Raw genomic sequence first — 24,482 nt, forward strand, 5'->3', positions numbered from 1 at the left:
TTTTCACCTCTTATCCAAGAGAGGCTTCATCAGTTCATGTAGCATCTGACCAGGCTGGGACTGGGAAAATGAATGGGTAGTTTCTTCTTATACAGATGCTGATGACATCGGCAGGCTTTCAAAAAAATGACCTCCCCAATCTTAGGGCTTCATTTATTGATATTCATCCATATCAATTAATCATGCATAAAGTCCCATACACTGGGAGAAAAGGAAGATGGGGAGAAGAATTGGAGATCTGGGAAGGTCGGAGGACGGCTAAAGATAAGAACTTGAGCAGATATTATATGTCCAAGACCTTAAAATTATAATTTACTAATATAACAGCAGTGATACATGTTGTTGGCTGTTTAGGACAAATAAACAAGAAAGGTATAAGCACAATAAATGATTCCCTGTGCAGCACTTTTTGAATGATATGACGAGCCTCTAAGTTGTGATATATGGTGGCATGTTATGAGCTGCATACGGCCCCAATCCGGACATCGGATCTGCACCCCTGTGTGTGTGTGTGTGACAGAGTGGCTGCCGTCATGAGCTCCTCGTGCACATAGACGCTGATTTCTGTGTTTTATCTCCATCACCTCCACCTCTCTCTCTCTCTCTCTCTCTAAGCTCCCCTCACTTTGTCACAGCTGCTGAAGGGAGGAGGAGGAGGAGGAGGGAGAGAGGGTGGTGGTGGTGGTGGTGGAGGGGAATAAAAGGGACGTGCATCATGTGATCACACACTGAAATTGTAATTATTATTTCATTTGCTGTGGATGAATCGTGTCAGCCTGTTGTTGTGTGTGTTTGTGTGTGTTTGTGTGAGAGGCAGCGTCGCACAGATAAAGACCGAGTCTCCTCTTCCACTCCGGCTCCAGCTTTCTTCCTCACAGGGCCATGGTTAATCGTTGTTGCAAGCAAACATTTGACCTAATTCACATTCTCACACAATAGCAGCCCCCCCTCCTCTCTCTCCCTCACTCTCTCTCTCTCCCTCGCTCTCTCCAACACACACACACACACACACACACACACACACACATAGCTGTTATTTGTGTCACACAGAGGGTGAGTTTTTTTTTTTTTTTTTTTGCTCCACATGAACTCCCAGGTGGTTTTATCAAAAAACCTGAGCAGATTGGCAGAGAGGAGAGGCCACTGCTGCTGCTGCTGGCTGGGCCTCTGTGTGTGTGTGTGTGTGTGTGTGTGTGTGTGTGTGTGTGTCTGTATGTGTGAGACTCAGAGCTCCACTGTTATTAATAATGAACACACATGTAAATGGAGGACGTGTTCCTAGAAAATAAAAAACGACCACTGGTGTCGATTCATGAGGATCAATGTGCTGCATCGTGTGTCATCAGAAGAACATTAATTATTATTATATATTTTATAATTATGATGGTTTTTGTTTTCTGTACTTATATATAATCATATAAATGTATATTTTGGTCACATGTTGGTTATAAGATCGGATCTATGAGGATCTTATTGTGATCGGCTGCATGTCTGAAGATGAAAGTCAACAGGTGATCAGCTGTCGCTCCTCTGACGCTGCAGATCAATATCGTCAATAAAACCGAGGAGAAAAGTTAAAGTTAAAGTTTAGAAAAACTGTCTCCATCACAGATTCACAGAGAAACTTGTCACATCAGTTTGATAGATCGATTCGATTGACCGGTTCATTCGCTCGCTGCAGCTCCACAACCGACCTGAACTCCACCTGCGTCCAACGTTTCTGCAGGAACTCTCGTCAATTAATCGATCAATAGACAAACAGGGAAGCGATCACAAACTGTTTGATCATTAATTCTTTACATCGTCAGTAAATTCAGTGGTGTCTCTGTTTCTATCATGATGATTTTGTGTGGTGTTTTAGGAAACGATATGATTTTGAACTGGTCTCTGGTGCTTAATTGACCAAACAGCTGATCGATTGATCAAGATTGATTGATTGATTGATTGATAAGGAATAGACTAATTGTCTGCAGCTCTATAGTCTGTCCACTGACACAGGAAAAGAAACGATAATAATAATAATTTACAAAAAGGACAAAAGAACTCAATGGTTCCACTTACTGTACTATACTCTGGAGCTTTCTCCAGTCACGTCACATCTTCTCGGCTTCATTCAGTGGATGATTTGTTACATATTGATCCCCAAAGTGAAATGAGTGATTATTGCACTGCAAAAACTCAAAATCTTACCAAGAATATTTGTCTAATTTCTAGTCAAAATGTCATTTCTAGTCAAAACAAATCTCATTATACCTAAAATAAGACTCATCACACAAAAAAGTAGCTTGTTTTTAGACATTTTTTTTTACTTCTTTCAAGCATATTTTCACTTGAAATAAGTAGAAAAATCTGATAGTGGAGCAAGTTTTTCTTTCTTATTACAAGCACAAAAAACTTGCTTTCACTGGCAGATTATTCTACTTATTTCATGTGAAAATTTGTTTGAAACAAGTGAAAATTATCTAAAAACAAGTACATATTTAGGTGATGAATCTTGTTTTAAGTGGAAAGAGATTAGTTTTGACTAGAAATTAGACATTTTGACAAGAAATAAGACAAATATTGTTGGAAAGATTTTGAGTTTTTGCAGTGTGATTGATTGAGTTTCTTCACCACCTCCTCCTCCTCCTCCTCCGTCCTGATTGGTGTGAGTTTCCTGCTGCAACACCTGGCACATCTGCACCTGCAGGTATTCGAGTGGTTAGTTTGTGACGAGCCACAGGCAGAAGGAGGGAGGGAGGAGGAGAGGGGGAGGAGGAGGAGAGTAGCAGTAGCTACAGCAGCCGGTGTGGAGGGGCCGTTTCTTTCTTTTTTTCTTTCTTTCTGTTGCTCTGAGCTCTACGTACGTCCAATCGCTTGGCTCAGACGAAGCAGCTCCGGGGCCAGAGATTACACTGCAGTGCTGCTGAGGCGTCACTGAGGCTGAGCACCGCGGGCGGAGGCAGCGGGATGGAGGGATGGAGGGAGAGAGAGAGAGAGAGGGATGGGTGGGGAGGTATGGACACACTCTGTGACACAGAGAAGAAAGAGAGAAAGAAAGAAAAAAGAAAGAAGAAAGAGAAAGGCCTGCATGCATGGGAAACCTTGCAGGGGAATGTGACAGCCTCTTCTCATCATCATCTGCTTTCTGCGTCTTCAAACACCTGCCACGAGACTCCTACGCACGTCTTCCTCCCCTCCTCTCTCTCTTCTCTCTCTCTCTCCCTTTATTTCCTCCACACCTACACCTTTCCCCTTTCTTCTCGCTCATTACTCTCTCCCATCTCCACTCCTCGGCTCTGTTGTCAAATCAGCACAGATATAATTACACACTGACACTGTTGCAACTGCGAATTAAATTATCTTTGCTTCATAGGTGCATATGGTTCTTTAAATCCCATACAATACATCCCATAATGCTCCAGATTGTAGAAAAGCATGTGATGTGGAGGAATTAGTGGCTTTATTGTACGTAAAACCGCGTCACTAGTGTTTGCTCTTCAAACGAGTCGAGTGAACACGTCAGAGCCGATATTGGAAGTTAGGATTTATTGATAGATTATTGTGTTGTAATCAATAAACACGTGGCTCAGGATAGATCTACTGGAAGTTTGTAAAACTCCCTGATCTGCTTCCGTCCTTTATAGGATTTAGTGTCCGGTTTGATAGAAAATCAGATAAATACTGTGGCTAAGAAATAAAATATCTGTAATATTATGGGCTGTGAGTTGTTTTACAGAGAGGAGGGAGCACTGAGATGCTGAAGAGGGAGAGAGCAGGAAACATATTGATAAAGCATCAAAAATTGCATCCAGCTGTTTTACAGTTATAACAGAGCTGTGGTAATGTCGCTGATGCATGTTCATCTTAGTGTGTTCATGTTTTGTTTTTTTCTTTTTGGATCCTTCTACCTGGATTTTGTTCTTCAGCTGCTTTTAAAGATTTCAGCAGAGACTTTTATTGTGAAGCAGACTGTAGGACGGCACTGACAGCTACTGATAACGTTTGTTGTGCATTCATAGTCGTCAGAGGTCGATCCCAGCAGCAGGTCAGAGTTTTACATCTGAACCTTATTCTGAAAAAGAAAAAGAAAACACAAAAATCCCAGTTTTAATCACAGAAATAATTAACTCGTTCATGATGTGACATTTGTTCCTCTCGGTACGAAGGCCCACACACTTCTTTTGATGCCCACACTAGGATTCAGTCCCACACCTCCCAAACCAAAGTCTGCACCAGTACCCCTCTGGTCCACCGTACTTTTATCTGACATGACACTTCCAGTCCTGATAATATTTACTAATAATGACACAAAGCTCGAATTCAATCGATGCATTGATCAGCGACTCCTCTGACAGACGGGCTGACAGCTCCTACATGTCAGTGTTCAGAGAGAGAGAGAGAGAGACGGTCACATCGTGTTTCTGTCAGATTAGCTCTGTCTGTACAAAGTGTGGCTCCTGGTGTTAAAGGGATAGTTCAACATTTTGGCAAATTGGCCCATTGCCATAATCCCTGCAGTCAGGGATCATTGCCTTTAGTTGTCAGTGCATGTTGTTTTTAGAACGGCGGAGCAGAGCCGTGAGCTGCTCAGAGCTACGCTACGGAGGCTCATGGGATTTCTTGGTTTCCCTCATCAAACTCATCAAATACACAATCCAACAACTCCAAAACGCTCTGGTGGACAAGTTGTGACCTGCACATTCACCACGCTATGAGATAATAACAGAACGTTACCAGACAGAGTTGTTGTAGAGGTAAATGCAGCGTCTCCGGTTGCTATGGAAACGGTACGTCTTCTGCGGGTGTGCGTTTATGGCTACTTTGTGTGCGTGTGCTTGGCAGAGGTTCATAAAGGTGTATTGTCTTGAAATTTCCAACCAACTCGCGGAATTTACTTTCACTTTCATCATCTTACTTAGCTTTAAAGGTACATTGTGTAGGAATTACTCCCATCTAGCGTTGCGGTTGTATATCGCAAGCAACTCAATCGTATTTTTCATGCTGCATTCACGTGAAATTGGGCAGACGGACGACAGCCGCTTCACATAACGGCATAAACAAGCCTCTATGTAAACAAGTGGTCCGTCAGCACGAGGCAAAACAATACACGTGACAATGTGTTGTCATGGCGATGTCGTATTGTTTACCTGACCCACGTTTTACCGGCTTTCTCTCGACTTCTGTGACTAAAATGACGTCTGGTTTGTTAGCGACGGCCGTCTTCCCGACTGCAGGTGAATGCAGCATCGGTGTAACGGTCCATTCCTCCTCACTGCGTTACCGTGGTGACTTTTCACAGACGCCACCTCGACCTGAGCCGACAGCTCCGGTGTCTCCGCTGAGTTTCCGTGGTTTCCTACCGTCACGCTGCCACTGAACGTAAAAACATGGCGACACCACATGGCAGCCAGCACCGAGCTTACCCGCTCCATGGAGATATGAATGATATGAACGGCTCATTCAGAGCTGAAAGGAACACTTCAGTTTGTTGATGGGGGGGATTACTGATTAATGAAAAACAGACTTTTGAACATAAATAATCGATTTTCGTGAATAGATAACAGGAGAAGTTACACACTGTGCCTTTAAGGTTGTGGGTTTGATTCCCATGTTGACAGAGTTCATATCCCATCAGTGGCTTCTATGGCATGCTCAAAAGTTCTGCAAAGAAGTTTTCTACTTTGTTGTGCAGTCCTGCATTTGGAGGATGAAAGCCCCGTTAGTTACTAGACTAGAGGTGTGACTAACTATCAAAATGAAATGAAACTAATTATAGTGAAAACAGATAGAAACCTACATGAGCTCTTTAATATCATTATCAATATTCAAATTGAAATTATCGGGTTCATTTCAATTATGAATCTTGGTGAGTCTATTTTTTATTAAAGCGTCATCAGGACAAAACTCAAGGTCCTGGACAGATGGTTTTTAGTGAGGAGGATGAAGAGGGATGAGTGAAGAAGAGCGTACCGGCCGTTCATGCTTGGTTTGCTTGAGCCCTTATTAAGCCTCGCTAACATCACAGAGCTAAATGGTTTCAGCTGCCTCAGACTCACATGTTGGCTCCAGACAGGTTGTTCACCAGACTACAGACAAACTGTGGAAGCAATGTGAAGATTAACTTCAGTCTGGATGGAAAAAAAGAAAGAAAAAAACAAAAGCGTCTGCGTGGATACAGGAGGAAGAGCGAGGTTATAACCAGACAGACAGACAGACAGACATCTGGACAGATGTTGTGTGGTTATAGACAGATCCTCAAACCTGTCAGATGTTGTGTCTCCTGCTCACGTGTTGTTGAGGAGGTCGAGCGACAAACAAACACATGAACACGCGCTGTCACAGTGGGACAGATGGTGATGATGATGATGATGAGAACAGGCTCGTTTGTTTGTTTGCTCTCCTTCTTACATCTCTGTGTTTTTATTGCTCATTTTGAAACATATTACACTGGCACATCATGTGAAACGCGTCTGCCAAGGAGCAGAGAAGATGTTTGTGTCTGATCGTTCACACTTGGTCTCCGTCACAGTTTCAGGTCGCTCTGCCTGCTGGCGTGTTCAGCTCCGCTCTGACTCACTGAGCCTCCTCAATATGTGCGTGTGCTCCTGTTGGAAGTGTTTTTTGTTTTCGGTCCATATGCACAGAGGCAGATTCTCCGTTCATGTTTTTTTAGTGCAGGTTTGTTGTTCGGCTCACATTCATCCGTGGTGCGTGGACGTTAGTGCCTGGAGGTTTCGGTTGTGAGCAGGTATCCTGTTGATATGTGTGTAAGTGTGACACACAAAGCTCAGTAATCCCTCCAACAAGGTGAAGCAGCAGCAGCAGCAGCAGCAGCAGCAGCAGCAGCTGAAGCCTGAGGGTCGATGTCTGTTCATCTGGCTGCTGCTGCTGCTGCTGCTGCTGCTGCTTCAGAGCTGGACAGGAATCCTCACGTCTCCTCCGTTTAAGCCGCCACTTCTCTTCTGTCGCTTGAACCGTGAACATTTTACTTCTGGTTCCACTGCTTTGTTAACCTACTTAATGTTTTGTAAAGGTCAGATAATTTTTTTGTAATTAAGCACCACTCCCTCTCTCTCTCTCTCTCTCTCTCTCTGCAGATCCCAGTGAGACTGTGGCACTTCCATGCGTGCATGAGTGTAAGGGTGTGAGTGTGAGTGTGTGAGAGCAAAGTGAGCGCCAGCGCTCCCACATGGCCTCCATGCAGGACGGGCTGAACTTCACGGCTCCTCCCTACGGCAAGGTCCTGCTGCTGGGTGCTATCGCTGCTGCCTCAGCCTTTGTTGTTACGATCCTCATCGTGGTGCTCTGTGTGGGCTGCCAGAGGTAAGAGAGAGCGCACCTATTAACACACACACACACACACACACACACACACACACACACACACATATGCAGATACACACATGTATATTTGCATTTGCAGGTCAATTTACCAGCATTTACATGCACACAGCAGCAGCAGGAGAGAGACAGAGAGACTTCACTAAAGCACCAACACAAAAACAAGTTGACCTCCTTCATTAAAAAAAAATAAAAAGTTTTATCAGCAACATGTACTCAAAGTTTCTAAAGTAAAAGTACTTGTTGTCCCTTGTGACTGGTATTTTGTTATTTATAACTTTATTAATCCTCCATCAGACGGTCACAAGATACATCTGAGGGGTCATGAGATGATTCATGTGGGAGGAAAGAAGGAAAAACAAAGTTAAGCTGCACAGACTTTCATTAATTTTTTGGGACATTTTTCTGATCTTTACTTTTATTGTGAAACACTGAAGAAACTCCTCTGTTGAAGCATCTCGGGTTCAAACAGGAAATCCTGTGCCAACAACTCAAAAACACACAAAACGTGGTCAAAAATCTTCTACAATCTGTAAAGTTAAAGGGATAGTTCAACATTTTGGCAAATTGGCCCAGTCCCTATAGTCATAGCAGTAGGTTTGTTACCTTTAATTGTCGGTGCAAGCTATTTTTAGAACGGCGGAGCAGAGCCGCGAGCTGCTCAGAGCTACGCTATGGAGGCTAATGGGATTTCTTGGTTTCCCTCATCAAACTCATCAAATACACAATCCAACAACTCCAAAACGCTCTGGTGGACAAGTTGTGGCCTGCACATTCACCACGCTATGAGATAATAACAGAACGTTACCAGACAGAGTTGTTTTAGAGGTAAATGCAGAGACTGCTTGATGAAAAACTGTCCCTGAAGGCAACGCACATCATGAATTTCCCTCTAAAACAACTCTGTCTGGTAACGTTCTGTTATTATCTCATAGCGTGGTGAATGTGCAGGTCACAACTTGTCCACCAGAGCGTTTTGGAGTTGTTGGATTGTGTATTTGATGAGTTTGATGAGGGAAACCAATAAAATCCCATTAGCCTCCGTAGCTACGAACCTACTGCTAAGACTATAGGGATTATGGCAATGGGCAGATTTGCCAAAATGTTGAACTATCCCTTTAATAAATAAACACACCACAGAGATAAAGAAGAGTAGAAATACCCAAAGTACAAGCTGCTCAAAACATTATTTGAATAAATGTACTTAGTTACGCTCTCCCATGTGCACAGTCATAAGGTGACTCAGACAAACATGGACAGTGACTCAGACAGAGACTCACACACACACACACACACACACACACAGAGTTGTGCATCAGTGTAGTAAGTGCCAATCTGTGTGACAGTGTGCGGTTGTGTTTACCACAGGAAGGGGAAGACACACAATGTCCCCAGCGAAGGTGGAAAACACCGTCTCATGGACATGGTAGGTATCAGACAGACAGACAGACACGCTCCTCGCTCCGTGTTGTTGTGTTTGTGTTGCAGCAGAGGAAGCAACTCAATTCACCGGGGAACAATATCATTCAGAGGAGAGGACAGCTCTTCAGTCTTAATTAGTGTGTAACCACCTGTGTGTGTGTGTCTGTGCGTATATGTGTGTGTGTTGCCAGGGAATACTCAGGCAGTCGAAGCTGCGGTCCATCAGTAAATCAGACACCGAGATGAACAAGATCAACTGCAACGGCAAAAGTGAGTGAATCCTTCACATACAGTACGAACCCTGACGACGACGACGACGTCTTCTTCTCTGTGCACACAGAGGGGTGGAAAAACCTCGTATCTCCTAAACAGCCTGCTCTTGTTTTAGCTGCATGACAAAGCAAAAAAAAAAAGAAAAAGAAAATTGCATCACTGTAGGGGACATTTTGAAAATCTGTGTTTTGTTTGTTTGTCTTTGTTCCCCATCCACATAGAGAACATGTAATTCTTCATCCTTACTCGGATTGAAGCATTAAAAATTAGGAGCAGCGGAGATACAAGGTTTCCACCCCACAGTCAATTAGATTTTTTTCTTTTTTTTTTTTACAGCACATCAGTGTCTCATCAAGTAAACACATAAATGGAACAATTATCGGTAACCCTTTAATTTACAGGCCGTTAATTAAGTGATAATGTTAAGAAATAGCCAAGAAATAACAATGAATTGCATCATAATGTCTAGAAATAGTGTAGAAATGACGGTTAATTTCATAGTAATGTTGAGAAATATAGCCAAGAAACAATGATTGATTGTGTAGAAATAGCCACGAAAATATTGGTCAATTGCAGAAGACTTGGTGGAGAAAATTTTTGGCCTTTCCCAAAAAATTCAAAGCATGAAAAGCACGACATTACTATGAAATTGACCATTTTTTTTCACATTATCACATAATTAACGGCCTGTAAATTAAAGGGTTAACCCATTGGTACAATTATCTAACTAATAAACAGTGGATTTAGATTCATCCTCACTCATTAAAACCACAAACGCAACATCACCAACCAACTGATGATGATGATGATGATGATGATGATGATGAAGAGCCACTGCGCATCATCAGCATCTAATGTGACTAGACCACTTTGAAATTCAATAAGACGCCTTTATGGTTAAATATCAAGGGCGTTGTTTAAAAGTAGACATTTTTATTCACATTAGATTCACACGACGTTCACAGCTCAGCCTTTTTTTTCTGTCGGACTGTTCACTTTGTGATTTCTCTCTTAAAGACAGAAAATCTGGGAGCCAAGACAAATCCTGGAGCTCCATCAGTGACAGTCAACAGGGATCTGTGCTTGTGGGCACAGTGACAGTAGCCTGAGAGGAGCTTGAAGAAACATAAGCATATGTCCTGCTTCATACTTGTCCTGCTTCCACTGCAGCGTGTGGACTGAAGCCAGTTTTGGGATGTTTGCATGTTCTCAAAAAAAAAAAAAGAAAAAATTCTACTGTCAGCTCCAGATTTAAGCCTGGTTTATAATTCTGCGTCAACTCTACGCCATAACTACGCACATTTCGAATTTCTGCGTCGAGGGAACGTGTTGTTGTGCAACTCACCAGTTCATAGAAAAAGAGGTTGTTTGTTTACCCACATGAGCGCTGGCGGTCTGTGTTATTGTTGTGCAATTCACCGCCATACCAGTAGGCAGAGCTGACCAATCACAGTCCTTGCGGTCTGCGTCACTTCGACGTGTAGTTACAATTTTTTGGAGGTGTAGGAGACCCGCCTGCAGGGAAGATGGCGGACGCTGGCACTGCCATAGGTCCAATCCATACCGGAAGGTGTATCTTAATACAGGTAAATTCATGCAAAACAGCTGATGCGTGTTCCCGTCCCTGCATTTCCCTCTAAAACAACTCTGTCTGGTAACGTTCTGTTATTATCTCATAGCGTGGTGAATGTGCAGGTCACAACTTGTCCACCAGAGCGTTTTGGAGTTGTTGGATTGTGTATTTGATGAGTTTGATGAGGGAAACCAAGAAATCCCATGAGCCTCCGTAGCGTAGCTCTGAGCAGCTCACGGCTCTGCTCCGCCGTTCTAAAAATAGCTTGCACCGACAATTAAAGGTAATGAACCTACTCCTAAAACTACTGGGATTATGGTAACGGGCCAATTTGCCAAAATGTTGAACTATCCCTTTAACTTATTATTTTTTTCCTATTATTACTAACTCCTCAGTTTTACATACTGTCGTGTGAATGATTGTTCAAGTGTTTTAAATCTGGCCACTTAACACACGGGGAAGACAAACATCCTCCTGTCTTCTTTTATACATTCAGTTTTAATCTCCGTAATCCACTTGTCTTAATGTACTGTTTTAAATTATCATTTTATGGTGGATTGCAAACTTCAGGTACATTAGATTTCAATATACACAAATAGACCAACTTCCAGTTGGGACTTCCGGTATGGATTGGAACTATGGCGGCGCCCTTGTCCGCCATCTTCCCCGCAGACGGGTACTGTACGCCGTCCACTTGACGCAGGAGCATAAACCAGGCTTTATTCTCACCACCACTGAGACGTTGATTCATGTTCTCAGACGGTGGCAGATCTGTTCAGGCTGAGACCAACCGTAAAACGAAAATGTCCGAAACCGGGTACTTTCCTATGCGTTTGAGGTGTATTGTCTGCACGTGAACGCCATTTTTAGTCCTCAAAGAGGCGTTTACGTGTGGAGAAGGAAAACTGATTTGTTGGTTGCACAGGGGCCTGGACCGGGGAGAGACCTGCTGGAGAAGCAGGAACATGGAGCTGATTGGTTGATTCTTATCACATGACATGCAGTGCGTATGTTGCGTGCATGTTGTACCGAACGCGCGCTGCTACAGTGTTGATTTTTTAATGGATTTGTGCGTGCAAAAGATGCAACATCTGAACAGAAACAGAAGCAGAAAGTATAACCGGTAGTAGCTTAAAACAAAGATAAGACCGGGAGTTCGCTTTGTACTTCTATGCTCTGTCAATGCGTTTTTTTAAAAGTTAAATTTATATCGCAACCTGCTGGTGTGGCAGCAGTGCACAGCGTTTTTATCGCGATTTTGCGTTAACATGTGGAAAGAGATATTTTTAAAAACATGTTGGTGTGGGAGCGTCATTTAGCTCACTGGGCAGAGCAGGCGCCCCGTATGCAGAGGCCGGAGCAGTCCAAAAAATACTGAAAAAAAACAAAAAACGTGCTGGTGTGGATGTGATGTTTGGTAAACCCTTTAATTTACAGGCCGTTAATTACATGATGATAATGTCAACAAAAAGCCAAGAAATAACAATGTATTGCATCATAATGTCTAAAAATAGCCTAGAAATAACAGTCAATTTCATAGTAATGTCATGTTTTTCATAAAGGCAAAAGATTACACATGCTTTTCATGCTTTGATTTTTTTGAGAAAGGCCAGAATTTTTCTCCTCCAAGTCTTTGCAATTGACCGTTATTTCTACACAATCAATTGTTGTTTCTTGGCTATATTTCTCAACATTACTATGAAATTGACCATTATTTCTAGGCTATTTCTAGACACTGTTAATTGCATCATAATGACTAGAAATAGCCTAGAAATAACGGTCAATTTCATAGTTATGTCAAGAGATATAGCCAAGAAATAACGATTGATTGCGGAGAAATAGCCCAGAAGTATCGGTCAATTGCATTGGTGGAGAAAAATTCTGGCCTTTCTGTGAAAAGCAGTGTAATCTTTTGTATTTATGAAAAACATTATTATTATTATTTGTTTATTTCGGGCACGTCAATTAAATCATCATCATCACACTTAATCTTAGTTCAAATAATACAATACACATGGCCGAAAGGGAAAAGCGGGAGAAGCAAAAGCTTATCTAGTCCCGCCCCCATTACCCACAGAATAAAATCTTCATCATAATCTTTTCTTTTCTTTTGCTTTTTACATTTTGACATAACATGTTACAGCAGTAGGTAGTATACAGAGCTGAAGTCTAGCTCTAGACAGTACATACAGACATCACTACGCAATTAATTGTTATTTCTAGTCTATTTCTGGACATTATTACGCAATTAACGGCCTGTAAATTAAAGGGCTACCTGGGTTTTTTTTTTTTTTTGAAAACGGAGGCGTTACAATATCCCCATTTTCAAAAGCACCCGTGTACGCGTGGACTTTTGGCCTGAGAGGAGGGAAACGGGTGGGTTTTTTTTGTTTTTTTTTGTTAAGTATGTGCGCTGGAGGAGCCAGCGTGGCGCCGCGGAGCCGCCGGTCTAACTCTGACCTTCGTTCTCAAGGCAGGCAGCTTCCCCAGATCCCCTCAGGGACTGGAGAGGACGGGGAGCACACTTACTCTGAAGTGGGCCGACGCTCCTCCACCACACGTACTGACGATGCCCTCTACGCCATGGTAGGCAGGGCGGGGCAGACGGACACCCCGGCGCCTCCGGCCGTGCCCGCCAACACGCCGGCGCCCCCGGACCCGGACGGCGACGTGGAGGGAGGAGGGCTGCCGGACCCCGAGGCCCAGCAGGTCATGTCTCCGCCGCACGCGCCCCAGGAGACGGCCGAGTACGCCTGCGTCCGGAAGCTGAGGAAGGCCGACAAGGCGCCGCAGAAGAGGGACAGCGGGACGGACATGGGCGAGCCGCCGGCGCCGCCGCCACGACACGCCCCGCCGTCGCACCCCGCCCCCCCTCCGCCGCACCCCCACAGCACAAAGCTGCCCCGGAGAAACGTGGAGGCCTTTAGCGTCCCGTCATTTCCAAAGGTTGGTGGAAATTTTTTATTTTTTTTTAATGTTTTGTTTCCAAAGTAATTTTAAAGCAGAAGTAAGCGATCCGGTCGTTTTGGCTAACTTCTAACGTCAGCCGATGGAGTTAGCAGTCCCCGCCCTCGTCCCTACGTCACCACATTCACGCGCATCCCTTGGCTGCACACACAGAGAGGACCGCCCCTTTATGCCGTTCTCTCTCCTCATTGGATAAAGGTTGTAGGATACAAGGAAAGTTTTCTCCTCGGCTTACAGCAGAGCAGAGTGACTGACAGACCCGTGTTTCGGACCAAACACTCTATGTAAGTGATTGCTGTCGGAAGATATAACTATTTAAGACTTATATTAACACAAATATATCGCTTACTTCTGCTTTAATGGTTTTGATCTGATCAGATGCTAACCCTCCTGTTGTCCTCTTGGGTCAAGAAAGGAAGGGTTTAAAGAAAGGAAGGAAGGATGGAAAGATGGAAGGACGAAGGGAACGATGGGAGGAAAGAAGGAAGGGAAAAAGGAAGGAAAGATAGATGGAGGGAGGGAACAGATTGGGTCAAAAAGGAAGGAAGAAGTACAGTAAGGACGAAGGGAAGGAAGGAAGGGAGGGAGGCAAAAAGGATTGTGGAAAGCGGGAAGGGAAAAGTGATGGAAATAAAAATGGGGAGAGAGGGAGAGAGCAGATTCATTCAAGGAAGGAAGAATGGAAAGAAGGAAGGGAAAAAGGATTGTGGAAAGAAGGAAGGGAGAAGGGAAGGAAAGAAGGAAGGAGGAAGGGAACAGATTGAGTCAATTTGACCCAGAAGGACGACAGGAGGGTTTAAAACTCACATATGTGACACGTGTTTCTGTTTTGACCTGTATGAAGATGTATTTGTGATGTTAAAGAGCTAAAAACCATCTCAGAACAGGTTGGTGTCAGCCAATCAGAACAGAGGAGACTCTGAGTCTCTCTTCTGATTGGCTAACTGTTTGTCTTGAGTGATTTAAAGGGGACATACAATGGAAATATCACTTTTTTAAGGCTCTTTAACATATATTTACCATATATTTGGGTGTTTGTTTTGCCTTCCCGCCCCCAAAATGTGAGAATTGACAAAACTGGTACCAGTAGAAGGGGCGGGGTGGGGTGAGCAGCAGAGTCCTGCACCGGGTCGGATCCCCGCGGGTATCCGACGGGTACCCCGCAAAAACGGTGTTCAACAGGTGGATAAGCTGTCTTGTGAAAATTCACGGGTCGGGCACGGGCGGAACTCAAATGAACGCGGGTGGGTAGCGGGTGTATGTGTCGGCCTACAGAGAAAAACTCACGCGCAGCTGCATGAACCAGCGTAGCAAATCATTTTTTTTTATCACTCACGGCAACAACAGAGCAGCATCTTGATAAAACAACAACAAATAAACGATCTTTGGCCGCTCGTGTGACCGCTCACAGCTTTCCCTGGAGTTTAGCCTGTCATGGCTTGACTTCTCAGCTTCTGGGTAAGCTACAAACACACTGATGGGATCAATGTAAAGGCTGAAGTGTCCTGCTTTCATTAAAAAAAGAATTACGTCGCTATCATTCTCCGTTCCGGAAATAGCCGCGAAAGAGTACGCCCCCCCCTCTCTCTCTCTTTTCTTTTTTCTTTTTTCTAAAGAGTACGGCTGTACCTCCGTTATCGCCGGTGATGACGGCGATCTAACGGGCAGCGGGTCGGGCAGCGGGTCTTAATATTGACGGGCGGGTCGGATCCGGGTTGTAGTCAGAAATAATCACGGGTTGGGACACGGGCTTAAAAACCAACGGGTCGGGCGGGCGCGGGTTTCCAAAATTGGACCCGTGCAGGACTCTGGTGAGCAGTAGTTCATTTGCATTTAAAGGGACAACGAGGAGTTTCTATTTGGTTATAAAAAAGTCTCACATTAATGTGGATGAATCTACACTACCCACACTTGTTAATGGGCCCATTTTCAATAAATATATCGTTTTGTCTCTATCGTTATTTTGTTATTATAGCCTAATTAGTGGTGGAAACGCTGGTCGAGCCGACCAGTGTTTAATTACTTTCGGTTTCGCGGACGCTGCCCGGCGAGTCATGGGAATAACGCCGCCAAATCGCCATTTATTGACGGAACTACAACGGTATCTGATCGTCTTCGAACCTCTGACTTTAATTCTTGATGAATGAAAACATTCTTGGCAAGACGTCCGTCTTGCACTGGTCCAAGAATTTCACCGTGCGCGCGGAGGCTCATGGTAAATGTAGTATGAAAACACTAAGCTTTCCAAAACTCCTCGTTGTCCCTTTAAAGGGACAGGCACTGAAACCAGCCGTTCTGAACGCTGCTGGAATAATTTGTCTCCTTTAATTAAAAATAGAACAGATTTCAGAATAAAACTGAATAAAAGAGAAACCAAATCCTGCAAAGTGTTGGATGGTCAGTCCAGGTGAGGAGGTGGGCGGGGCTTGGTGACTGCTTTGTTGTGACGTCCTGACGCCCGGTTTTAAGGCTCAGTTTCTGTGTCATTTCTCTGTGGACTGAAGCTTTGATACTTCCACACACTTGAAAACCTGTTTTATCACCACAGAAGAAGACGCAGGGCTTTTAACGCCGTCTCACTGAGGAGGTCGACACCACTCTGACGTCTGTATGATAAATATGAAGCTAGATTAGTTTAACATAAAGACGTGAAGCAGAGAGGATTAGCCTGGTTTGTCTAAAGGTAACACAATCCTCCTCCCAGCTCCACTAAAAAAAAAAACTGGAACTGGGGATTTTGCAGCCACATGGTTCGAGTCTGACGGTTGGAAACGAATGTGACCTGAATAAGAAATATCACATACTGTGTTGAAGAGGTGAAAAAAAACCTCCTCACATCAGAGAAAAGCTGCACGTTTTTACTCTGCAACAGCAGCAACTCAGTGTCTGGTTGAATCTGCTGAAGGAACTGAGGAACGATGGTTCTCCAGATGTTCTCCAGAGGTTCTGCTGAGGTTCTGCCTGCAGCAGGAGACTGAGGGGCCCGTCCACACGAACGCGGGTATTTTTGAAACCGTGTGTTTCTCTGCACAGTTTGGCCTTTCATCCACACGTAACCACAGTTGTGGGCTCCTGAAACCGGAGTTTTTTGTAACCGGAGTCCAGTGTGAACTTTTTTCGAAAAGTCCGGTTTCAGTAGTCATGTGTGAACAGGAAAACCGAGGAAAACCGCAATTTCTTGTTGACATTGTTCAACGTCACACTGTGCGAGGGTACAGTAAGTTGTATCCATGGAGACTTGTGGAGCTCTAGACGTTACCAGCTGACAGAGTTGCTGCAGAACCTCTAGTCTCTGGGTGCTGTTACCTGGTGCTATTTAGCATTTAGCATTTAGCATAGCCATTGTTGTTTTTCTAGTATGAATTTTTCCAGCCTTGTGATTGGCTAAAATGGCCTTCCTGTTGGGAGTGCTATCACCACCTACTGCTTTGGCATGTGCGTGACATTGTTTGAGGTGGATTTTGCGGTTTCATGTGGGCGGAGATATTTTTTTATCACACTGGTGGTGTAGACGGGAATTTTTTTAAAACTGGGGGCCATTTGTTGGTTTTACAAAAATACCCGTGTTTGTGTGGACTTGGCCTGAGCTGATGTCTTGTGCTCTGGTGTCATGAGGATGTTTTTGTTTCGGTTTTTTAAAAAGCAGAGTCTGAGAGTTTATTTATTTGAGCCACCAGGTGTGAACAGTTCCTCTGTTCGATGACCAGTGTTGGACAAGTTACTGAAAATTACTGCTTCATAATAAGTTACTTTGGGAAGTAACGTTTGTGTTACTTTTTCCTCTTCACTTGAATCACTGTTAATGTTGACGCAGGCTGTTTATTGTGGTGTTTCCTGTGGCTCAAGTTTATCTATCACTGTTCCTATTATCGGTGGATCAATAAAACACCATACTAGATGGTGATTTGAACCTTCTGATTGGTGGATTTATTTGGAGACCGTCAAATTAAGGCTTTAGTGAACAGCTCTCTAGCAGCTATTGTTTGGATCTCCAGGAGGAAACATCAGCATCCATATTTCCACAACAGTAAACTTGACCCTGAACACCCCACCATTGTGTTCCAGTGTCCCTGGCTGCAGAACGTTTAACCAGTCGTGATTTTATTGGGTTATCTGTTGAATCTGGGAGCAGTTAAATGTCCAAAAAGTCATAATCTGAGAACTCTAACCTATACTTTCACCATGCTATGAAATAATCATGTATAATTATGTAACATTACGCCACATGAAGCAAATACTTGGAAGTACTTCCGCTTTTGAAATCACTCCGCCCAGCAGCCGTGTCTGGAAAGTAGTTCCGGCTACGCATTTCCCTCTAAAACAACTCTGTCTGGTAACGTTCTGTTATTATCTCATAGCGTGGTGAATGTGCAGGTCACAACTTGTCCACCAGAGCGTTTTGGAGTTGTTGGATTGTGTATTTGATGAGTTTAATGAGGGAAACCAAGAAATCCCATGAGCCTCCGTAGCGTAGCTCTGAGCAACTCGCGGCTCTGCTCCGCTGTTCTAAAAATAGCTTGCACCTAGGGTTGTCATGATACCAGAATTTCAGTAGTCGATACCAATACCTGTGAATTTACACGATTCTCGATACTAATTCGATACCACAATTTGATGAGTTTGATGAGGAAAAGCCTGGAAATACCATGCCTAAACCGCCTAAAATCAACGACCTTAGGGATTATGGCAATAGGCAAATTTGCCACAATGTTGAATTATCCCTTTAAAGGGACATTGTGTAACTTCTCCTGTTATCTGTTCAAAAGTCTGTTTTTCATTAATCAGTAATCCCCCCCATCAACAAACTGAAGTGTTCCTTTCAGCTCTGAATTTGCCGTTCATATCATTCATATCTACATGGAGCGGGTAAGCTCGGTGCTGGCTGCCATGTGGTGTCGCCATGTTTTTACGTTCAGTGGCAGCGTGACGGTAGGAAACCACGGAAACTCAGCGGAGACACCAGAGCTGTCGGCTCAGGTGGAGGTGGCGTCTGTGAAAAGTCACCGCGGTAACGCAGTGAGGAGGAATGGAGCGTTACACTGATGCTGCATTCACCTGCAGTCGGGCAGACGGCCGTCGGTAACAAACCAGATGTCATTTTAGTCACAGAAGTCCAGAGAAAGCCGTAAAACGTGGGTCAGGTAAACAATACGACATCGCCATGACAACATATTGTCACGTGTATTGTTTTGCCTTGTGCTGAGGGACCACTTGTTTACATAGAGGCTTGTTTATGCCGTTACGTGCAGCGTCTGTCGTCCGTCTGCCGTCTGCCCAATTTCACGTGAATGCAGCATGAAAAATACGATTGAGTTGCTTGTGATTTACAACGGCAACGCTAGATGGGAGTAATTCCTACACAATGTACCTGTCTGCAGACTGTTGTTTCTCAGACTTCCTGTTGTTCTGCACAGTTGTGATTGTGCCGTTGTTGCAGTTTTTTGTTTTTTCAAGTCGTTGCGATGCGTTGGCACTTCTGTACCAGCGTCTCTGAAGTGAGTTGTGTGTTTGTCTGTTTGCCGACTCGAGGATGTTCTCGGCGGCGGCGGCTCCTCCATATGTTCGCAGCAGAACAGAAGGAGTGGAGGCTGTGGACTGTCTGCTCTTCACCGGGGGGCAGCGGGCGGGGGCTTTGAGGCTCGCCGGCTCGCGCTCTCCTTCCAGGTGACAGTGGGAGACCATTTGCTGCCCCGCGTGAGGTCAGCGAGGTCGCGCTCTCAGCTGTGACCTGAGTTCAGTCAACACAGGCGGGTTCACAGTCTTACATGTGTACGCACACGGTCCGCTGCAGGGCTGCTGCTGCTGTTCGCCTTCTCTCTTTTCTTTTTTATTTCCTTGCGGATGACGCAACATGTTGAAACCGAGTTCCCCCAGAATAATACGAGCACATGGTCTCTCTCTCTCTCACGCCACCGGCTCCACCTTCCAGGGAAAATCTATTCAATCCTGTCTGTATGGAGATACATTTGTGTCTTTATTATTCAATCAAAAGACAGTTGATTTAAACAAAAAAAGGTATTTTCAATCAAAACGAACTTCACTTCAATCAAAAACAAACAAACATTTAAATCAAAGAAAAAAAAGGGTTTGAACGCAAAAAAATATTTGAGATCTAAAAAAATTGCATTCAAGCAAGGTTTTTTTTTTGATTGAGGTGAGTTATATTTGATTGAAAATATTTTTTTGGATTCAAGTAATCTTTTTTGTATTTGGGCCATATTATGGGTAGGATATTTGTGTCTTTATTATTCAATCAAAAAAAGTTGATTTAAACAAAACAGATATTTTCAACCAAATTATAACTAACTAAATAAATAATAATAATGATAATAAAAATAAAAACTTTTCAAAGAAAAAAAGGTTAAAAGCAGTTTTTTGCATTCAAACACTTTTTTGATTGAAATGTTTGTTTTTTTTGATTGAAGTGAAGTTTGTTTTGATTGAAAATATATTTTTTGTTTAAATCAACCTTTTTTTTGATAATAATAAAGACACAAATGTATCTCCATATATATATGAAGACGCTCCAGACTCACAATGAAAAGTGGTTCATCTGTTTTTTCCTCTGAGATGATTTTAAAAAGAAATGCAGGTTTTATATTCTCGTGATCGTCTCTGCCTCCTCCGACATGTAATCTGTTGTTCTGTTGACAGGAAGTGATGTTTATGGGCAACGGCGAGCAGTACATCTGGAAGCCCCCCGAGGACGAGGAGCTGCTCCTGCTGCAGAATAAAGCCTTGGGCCCGATGACGACTGCTCACACCGTGGAGAATATACAACCGTCTGCCGCCGCGGTGAGCGACCGCTCCTCAGCCTCTGTCTGTTGTTCACAGTGTCGCCCTTTAAATTTATTATCCAGCCGCTTTAATACTAGACAAAGCACTTTTTTCCCTTCACACCAGCAAAATATCATAAGCCCCATTTTTCTGCTGTTTTTATTTATTTCTTTAACCAGTGCATTCTCGTCAGGTCGCAACGCTGAGCATCAGATTTTGTGATCTTTAAAGAAGGAGAAAAATAAACAGGTCAAACGCTCAGTTGTGCTGAAGATATTCTGAGAATCCGCCGACTATTTCAACCACTTAGATGAAAAAATATCATGTCTACTTCAATAAAAAGAAAAAAAAACACCCTCAATCTTTTAATCTGGCTCAGACTGTTTCAGAAGAACTATAATTTTACACTTTATCATAATTTATGTCTGAATTTTGATGTTATTTTCAAAAATAAGGTCAGATTAACCCTCCTGTTGTCCTACTGAGTCAAGGAAGGAAGAAGGAAGAAGGAAGGACAAAGGGAAAGATGGGAGGAAAGAAGGAAGGGAAAAATGAAGGAAAGATAGATGGAGGGAGGGAACAGATTGGGTCAATTGGGTCAAAAAGGAAAGAAGAAGTATAGGACGAAGGGAATGAAGGAAGGAAGGAAAAGGGAAGGGTAAAATGAAGGAGGAAGGAAAGAAAGATGGAGGGAGGGAGGGAACAGATTAGGTCAAAGAAGGAAGCAGAAGGATGGATGAAGGGAAAGAAGGGAGGAAGGAAGGACGGAAAGAAGGAAGGGAAAAAGGAAGGAAAGAAAGATGGAGGGAGGGAACAGATTGGTTCAAGGAAGGAAGAAAGGAAAGAAGGAAGGGAAAAGGATTGTGTAAAGAAGGAAAAGAGAAAGGAGGGAAAGGGAAGGATGGAGGAAGGGAACAGATTCGGTCACTTTGACCCAGAAGGACGACAGGAGGGTCAAATATATCAAATACAAGTCATTAACTAAAAGTTAAAAGTAATTTTGGTATCTTCAGATTTGTAAATACTGGTTGTGAGTTTCAACAAAGCTCTGAACCATAAATCTGCACTTTTCAGGCTGGAAAGGGTAAAGGAAAACCTGATGTTTATTTTCTGGGAAATTGACACATTTGCTCTGCTGTTGCGTTCAAGACGACTCAGAAACAACTGAGCAGTCAGAGCTCCAAATCAAACATTTTTTCAGCATCATTACGTTCAAGCTACAGGTCAACTAGGAGGAGAAAAAAACATGGATGCCCGAAAGAAGTTTGGCAAATTGTGGCTCATTGCTGAACATGAAAAATATATGCAGCAGCAATTTAGGGTTATTCTGGAAGCAGATAAACGACAAATAACTTTATGTATCCAGGCAGGCTTTTGAACCCGTAGGTCACAACTACAAGTCACGACTTACGTCTTTGTAGCGTTCCAGGCAACCCGTAACTCGTGTTTTTCCGAGCTGTTACCTGTGAAAATGCACTAGAACGGCAGTCAAACCCGTAACTTTACCTGTGAACTCGTACCAGATCAAGTTACGGCTTGCCTGGAATGCATCATTTGTTAACAATTCAAAATTACCATGAACCATGATGGCCGCCATTTTTGTTGCTGAAATTGGAGCTCTGAGATGATACCTGAATATCCTGTATCCCTGTAGAGTTTGACGCTGTTCAATTCATCTTTCACATCCTGGAGATCGTCTTTTCCAAGTTGCAACTTGTTTTGAACGCAGGATAACTCTCATGTCTGTCTGGTTAAAAAAATTAAAGGTGCAACCAGCAGCCAGTTAGCTTAGCTTAGCATGAAGACAGCTAATCTCACATTTTAACACATGATACGTCCTCAAAGTGTAAAAGCAACAAGCTGTGGATTTTGTGCAGGTGAAGAACTGGCACAACAAAACCACAACTCACTGTTTTTGCTTTTTGTTAAATGAAGACCAATGTGTCGTCTGCATATTATTATTATTATATTAATGAGTGAATGTTGTGTCGTCGGCTGCAGGTGGCTGAGATGTACTCCAAGGTGTGTAAACCAGGGAAGAAGAAGCGGGCGGTGCCGGGGTCGCCCCCCGCCAACCCCGGCTTCCGGACCTTGGGCCGTGGCGACCGCGACCGCGACCGGGACGGGGGGTTCAGCGTGGTGGTGAAGCCGCAGACCTGGGCGCCGCAGGAGGGCAAGGCGGCGGGCGGGCCGCTGGACGACCACTGCTACGAGTCCATCGGGACGGAGGAGGTCGACCCGTCCTACGAGAACCTGGAGGGCGGCGGCGCCTGGAAGCGCGAGCGGCCGCCCAACACGTGCGCCACGCTGAGGCCGCGCAGGAAGAAGACCCAGCAGCCCTTGCAGCAGCAGCAGCCGCCGCCGCCGCCGCCCACGCAGCAGACGCCCAAGCTGCAGCACCTGCCCGCCAAGGCGCTGCTGCTGCCGGGGGAGAACCTGTACGAGAGCATCGGAGACCTGAAGCAGGGCTCCGCCACCTCCAGCACCACCACCATATTCACCTTCAACGACGGCATGGAGATGTACGTGACGGGGCTCTGAGGCGCGGCTGCACTGTGACCCCCCCCCCCCGGTCCAACACAAGGAGCTGAGCGAACGCCACGCGGAGCGGCGGCCGAGCCCCTGTCATGCTCACCCACACATACTGTTTACATCCAGTCATAACATCCTGCCTGTCACAGGCTGCGAGGCCGAGGGCGATACGTCGACCTGTTATGACCTGGGCTGAAGAGAAAGTCCAATCTATAAACCTTATAAGGAATCCAAAGGTAGTGAATAATAAATGAGCACAAGACTATTGCAGAGCAATCTGTCAGTAACAGTAGCACTTCTATTTTACTGATACTTATGTGCAAAGCACAATAAAGTAAAAAGCCTAAATTCTTCCTCAATTCTAGCGGGTAAAAATAGTCACTTATCTGGTCCGAGCAGGATCTTTATTTGGGAGAAGAGGCGTCTTCTGTAGCACTTACAGTCTGTCGTGAGCAGACCTTCCCTGTAGTTGGTCAAGATGTGATTCAGGACGGAATTTAAATGATATAAAGGAACGAATTACTAATCAAAAATACTTGAAAGCTCAGGGACCAAGAGAAACAATTATGAGAGTATTATAAAGAAAATTGCACACATTTTGCGCATTCCTCCTCCTATAAAAGGCTTCAGCTAACTTTAGACCGTTTCCATTAGCAGAAGAGAAACTTCAGCAGATCTTTCCTTCTGTCCCTCCGTCACGTTTTCGTCTCATCTCACATGGACTGAACACTGTCTCCACTGCCGTCTGTAAATGAAGTGTTTTACTTTGTTGATCCTGTTTCTGCACTTTGCCTGCTACGAGTTGCATGCTTCAAAAAATACAAAAACAAAAACAAACAAAAAAAAAAGTGACCAAAAGGAAAAAAAAAATCAAACAAAAAAATCAAGCACTGTCATGTGGTACCTCTATATGAATGTTTTTTCTTTTTCTATTGTCGTTGGTTGTTTTTTTTGTTTTTTGTTTTTGTTTTGTTTTTTTGCTTTTTTTTTTGTTCCTTCTTTCAGTGTGTTGCTTTATTTCTGTGTAGAGCACAAAGCCAGTTAGATGGAGAGGACGACGTCTGTGGCTCGGTGGGACTCAGACTCTGTGCAGCAGAGAGGAGGCTTCACTTTCCCTCCTGCTGCACCGTGCGACACACAAAGAGACACACACACAACACACGCACACAGACACACACAGGACAGTTCAGATGAAACAAGACTAAAGAGAACTGATCGAAACGTGGAGACAGTCCACTCAACACACCATCGCCCCTCTCCCCGCCTCCTCCTCCTCTTGTGAACCTGCTCTGGGTTTTTTCGCCATAGTGCAGCTGAACTGATGTGTATTAGCAAAGTGTCATGTCTCGTCATCGCTCCATCGATGAATGAATACTCTCTCTTCTCTTCTCTCTCTTCTTCTCTCTGTTATCTGTGTTAAAAATATCGCAGAAGTGACTAAAATGTGAAGCAAAGGGTTCGTGAAGCAGCAGAGCGTCAATGTGAGGATATAACACACACATAATACACACATATACACACACATATTATATATATATATACACGCAAAACATCCAAATCCTGGACAATATGACGACGACGACAAGTTCATTTGACCAAATATCCCCAGCAAACA

The 24,482-nt window shown here is 44.0% G+C and overlaps 1 protein-coding gene across 2 annotated transcripts in view; it reads left to right on the forward strand.

The window, feature by feature from the left end:
- Positions 1-24,017, forward strand: part of LOC146985081 (uncharacterized) — a 26,010-nt gene extending 1,993 nt beyond the window's left edge. The window contains exons 2-7 of one of the 2 annotated variants that reach the window (XM_085782811.1): positions 7,080-7,305; positions 8,692-8,749; positions 8,937-9,015; positions 13,065-13,537; positions 20,213-20,353; positions 22,337-24,017. In XM_085782811.1, coding sequence (XP_085638937.1) covers positions 7,172-7,305; positions 8,692-8,749; positions 8,937-9,015; positions 13,065-13,537; positions 20,213-20,353; positions 22,337-22,876 — 1,425 coding nt within the window. In that variant the 5' untranslated portion in view covers positions 7,080-7,171 and the 3' untranslated portion in view covers positions 22,877-24,017. The remainder of the gene's footprint in view (positions 1-7,079; positions 7,306-8,691; positions 8,750-8,936; positions 9,016-13,064; positions 13,538-20,212; positions 20,354-22,336) is intronic. The other variant, XM_085782813.1, reaches the window with a different exon arrangement.
- Positions 24,018-24,482: the final 465 nt, after the last annotated feature.

The sequence above is a fragment of the Trachurus japonicus genome, chromosome 7, assembly GCF_045865225.1.
Source record: "Trachurus japonicus isolate A0001 chromosome 7, Traja_1.0".
NCBI classification, from domain to species: domain Eukaryota; kingdom Metazoa; phylum Chordata; class Actinopteri; order Carangiformes; family Carangidae; genus Trachurus; species Trachurus japonicus.